Source organism: Charadrius vociferus, unplaced genomic scaffold, assembly GCF_000708025.1.
Source record: "Charadrius vociferus isolate BGI_N301 unplaced genomic scaffold, ASM70802v2 scaffold230, whole genome shotgun sequence".
In the NCBI taxonomy this organism is placed as follows: Eukaryota; Metazoa; Chordata; class Aves; order Charadriiformes; family Charadriidae; genus Charadrius; species Charadrius vociferus.
In genome coordinates, this window is record NW_009646500.1 from 2,613,566 (window position 1) to 2,616,698 (window position 3,133).

Below are 3,133 nucleotides of genomic sequence, written 5' to 3' on the forward strand. Positions count from 1 at the left end.
CTTCTTCATAACTTTTAGCTTTAACAGTAGTATTGTATTGGACTTTCACATGCCCTAGAGTTTGTTGGACAGTCCTGATCTACACACTTGTGTCCCAAATGCCCGCTATCTAACACTAGACTTTTGTCTTATTTTACAAATTGCTATATTTTTTTGTGATCTAGTATGCTTAGCAAAACATCATGGTTGAACATTTATCCTGCCAAATAGAAATGAACTCTTAATTGTTCTGGCCGAGTTTTACAATCAATTTGTTGGCCTGATCTTCTGAAGATGTTGTCTACATTAACCTAGTGCTCCTGATTGTCTGAAGATGTCACCAACTGCCGTAGAGTTAAGTCTGATGGTGCTAGTGTAAACCAGGTAACTGGCACTCTTGATTACCAAATGATCAAGAGTATATTTATAAACCAGACTGGTCAAAACTATCAGTAGCTACAGGAACAGTGCTTACATCACTATCTCTAATTACTGATACCACAAGTGAAAATACTACCATGGAGATAGCAGGGGCAAGCAATATCAGCTCATGAACAGACTTTCAAGGAAGGTGTATCATACCTTAAGAGCTGACTGAAATACTTTTCTAGTTTACCATTATTTCTCAAGTACCTCTTAGTTTGATCCGATCATATTTAAAATAATTAACACAACCCTTTTAGAAACAGTTAAATCAAACTTACCTGAAATACAAACATGTGTCTGCCCGCAGGAACAGGTCCTACTAAAACAGAGTCTAACACCTGGTCATACTCTTCACTTTCAGCTGAACCCACATAAATTATTTTCCATTCCAAATCTACAGTAAAACAAAAATTAAAAACAAAAACCAAAACACAACAACAAACATTATTTATCATTACAGTTAAGGGTCTTCTACTCTTGCCTATCTTCAGTTTTACATAACCTATAATTGCTTCTTTAGCAACAGGCCTAAAATAACGATCTGTCTTCATAGGGGAAATTTATGAATGCCTTCCCCAGTCCTCATGAACCTGACCATTCCGCTCTCTCTGTCCAGTCAGTCAGTACTGCAGGAATCCCTCTATTTTCACAGTCAGGTTACTTTTCAAATTTTATACAGAGGACAGGGCCTGTTTACTTGTTGGGAACTGTGTTCAGCATTTTCTCTAAGCCTCTCGGAAAGGCTTCAGCACAGGGATGATGCCTATATACGCCTATAACGCACTGCATGCCTTGAATACTGACTCACCTCCCAGAAAGAAATTCCTACCTTCTGTATATACACCTCACAGGTTAAATTACACAGATCATGGAAAGTAGTTAATTGAATAAAAAAACTCATTGTGTAAGCACCAGGCACACTAACTGTATGCCCTCATTCCTTCACATGTAACTTGTGTAACCTGAGAAGCCATGTAAAATTGTGATAGCATGATTAGATCATATTCTGATCAAAGATATGGGTGCTTGGATTTTAACCACATCCTGAAATGGAGTTACAGGAAAAAAAAAACAATTAAATGTAGTATTTTTGGTCCTTAAAATAATGCACCAAAATGAAACATTTCATGCAATTCAGTTTATTCTAACTCGCCCTCTCCATCACAGGTGTTTGAAAATTGAAACTGCAAATTAGCACACATTAGCTCTTCCTAAGCCAGCTTTTCACATTCACTTTTTGATTCAAAACCGCATGCATAAATACACATCTAGAACTAATCTTAAAAGACAGATTTTTGAGTTTGGGTTTTTGTTTTTTGGGTTTTTTTTTTTTTAAACAAAGAGGAAAACAAGATCACCATTGCAGAAAACTATGAGTAACTTTTTTTTTTAAGTAAAACTGGTGCTTCAAAACTGTACCTTAAAAACTTGCATAGTATATTTAATTTTTTTTTTCCTTAAGAACAACGCCCTGATGGTCTGTGCAAAAGTACTAACCTGTACCCTATTAAATTTACTTTATTAGTATTCTCTGCAAAATCCAAAGGTCTACATTATAGTTTCTTGATGCAGGAATGAAATGTAAGCATAGAAAAAAACCCAGTACTTTAACAGAACTTTGCTGGTTTAGGATCAGAACTCTCTTTCCTCATCAATGAATTCTTCTTATCATGCAGATATTGGGGGTTTAAGTAACATAGTAAACAGGGCCTGGGAAGGGAATTTACTCCTTTGTACAGCACAGCACAACTGGCCACTTACTGTTTCACATGTTTTATTTACCTTGTAAGCATCTAGTACTAGCTACTGCAGGCTACTCATCCAGGACCATTAAGGATCTCTTTTGTCAGCATCAGAGTTTAAGTTTTACTGCTTACAAGAAGTGGGGACTTTTAGGCTAAACTGCTTAAGATTATCACGTTATCCTGTGCCATTATCGTAGAAGAGTATAAAGTTCATTCTACACAAGTAGTATTTAGTACTAAAAAATTGACTTTTTAAAAATAAGTTTTAAATTATACATTTAATATAGGTTGATCCAAATGCTGTTTAGATACCTTGATACAGAATAACAACTTAAAAAAAAAAAAAAGAGGGCTGGAGTTCATGAATTTAGTTTTAAGATCAGTGGTGCACAGGACTGGCTGAAAACAGCAGAGTAAATTAGACATATTAGCATGTGAAAGCTAAGGCAAGGACAGCAAATTTTTCACCGAGTACAGAAAAGCTATGTTTAATCTTGTTTTTAAGTGTGAATGATAGCAGTGCTCATCCTGAATTTATCCTGTAGTCTAACTTGCATTTAGGTGGGGGAAGGGAACTGAGAATTTTGCGCTAGACCATCTATAATTCTTCTCATCCTGATTGTCTGGGATTAACTGTAACGTAAATCCAGAGAGTGAGGATTATGTTGCGTAGAGCTGTGCACAACTGGAAGGAAAGGCACAACTCCTTGTGCCGAGCCCCTATGCCAGGCACTGCCGCAGCAGTTGCTGTCAAAGGGCTGATGCTGTATGTCAGCCGAGGCCAGACTGACCAGGGAGACCCAGTCAGCAACCTGGAGAGGGGCAGGGAGCACGCAGCTCCCACTAACGCGTCGGTCAGTTGTGGAAGGGCAGGAGACTCGGGGCAGAGGCCTAGAGGCCACCCCAGGCTCAGACGAGCCTTCCTCTGGAGGTCCCGCCGGCGCGGCCCTCCCTCCCTCCCTGCCTGCCTGCCAGCGGCGGTG

The 3,133-nt window shown here is 38.8% G+C and overlaps 2 protein-coding genes across 2 annotated transcripts in view; one reads left to right on the forward strand and one right to left on the reverse strand.

Annotated features, from left to right (window-relative positions):
- MCM9 (minichromosome maintenance complex component 9) overlaps positions 1–3,133 on the forward strand; it is a 46,899-nt gene that overhangs the window by 26,131 nt on the left and 17,635 nt on the right.
- ASF1A (anti-silencing function 1A histone chaperone) overlaps positions 1–3,133 on the reverse strand; it is an 11,359-nt gene that overhangs the window by 6,683 nt on the left and 1,543 nt on the right. The window contains exon 2 of the mRNA XM_009883184.1: positions 684–799. Within this exon, the coding sequence (XP_009881486.1) occupies positions 684–799 (116 nt within the window). The remainder of the gene's footprint in view (positions 1–683; positions 800–3,133) is intronic.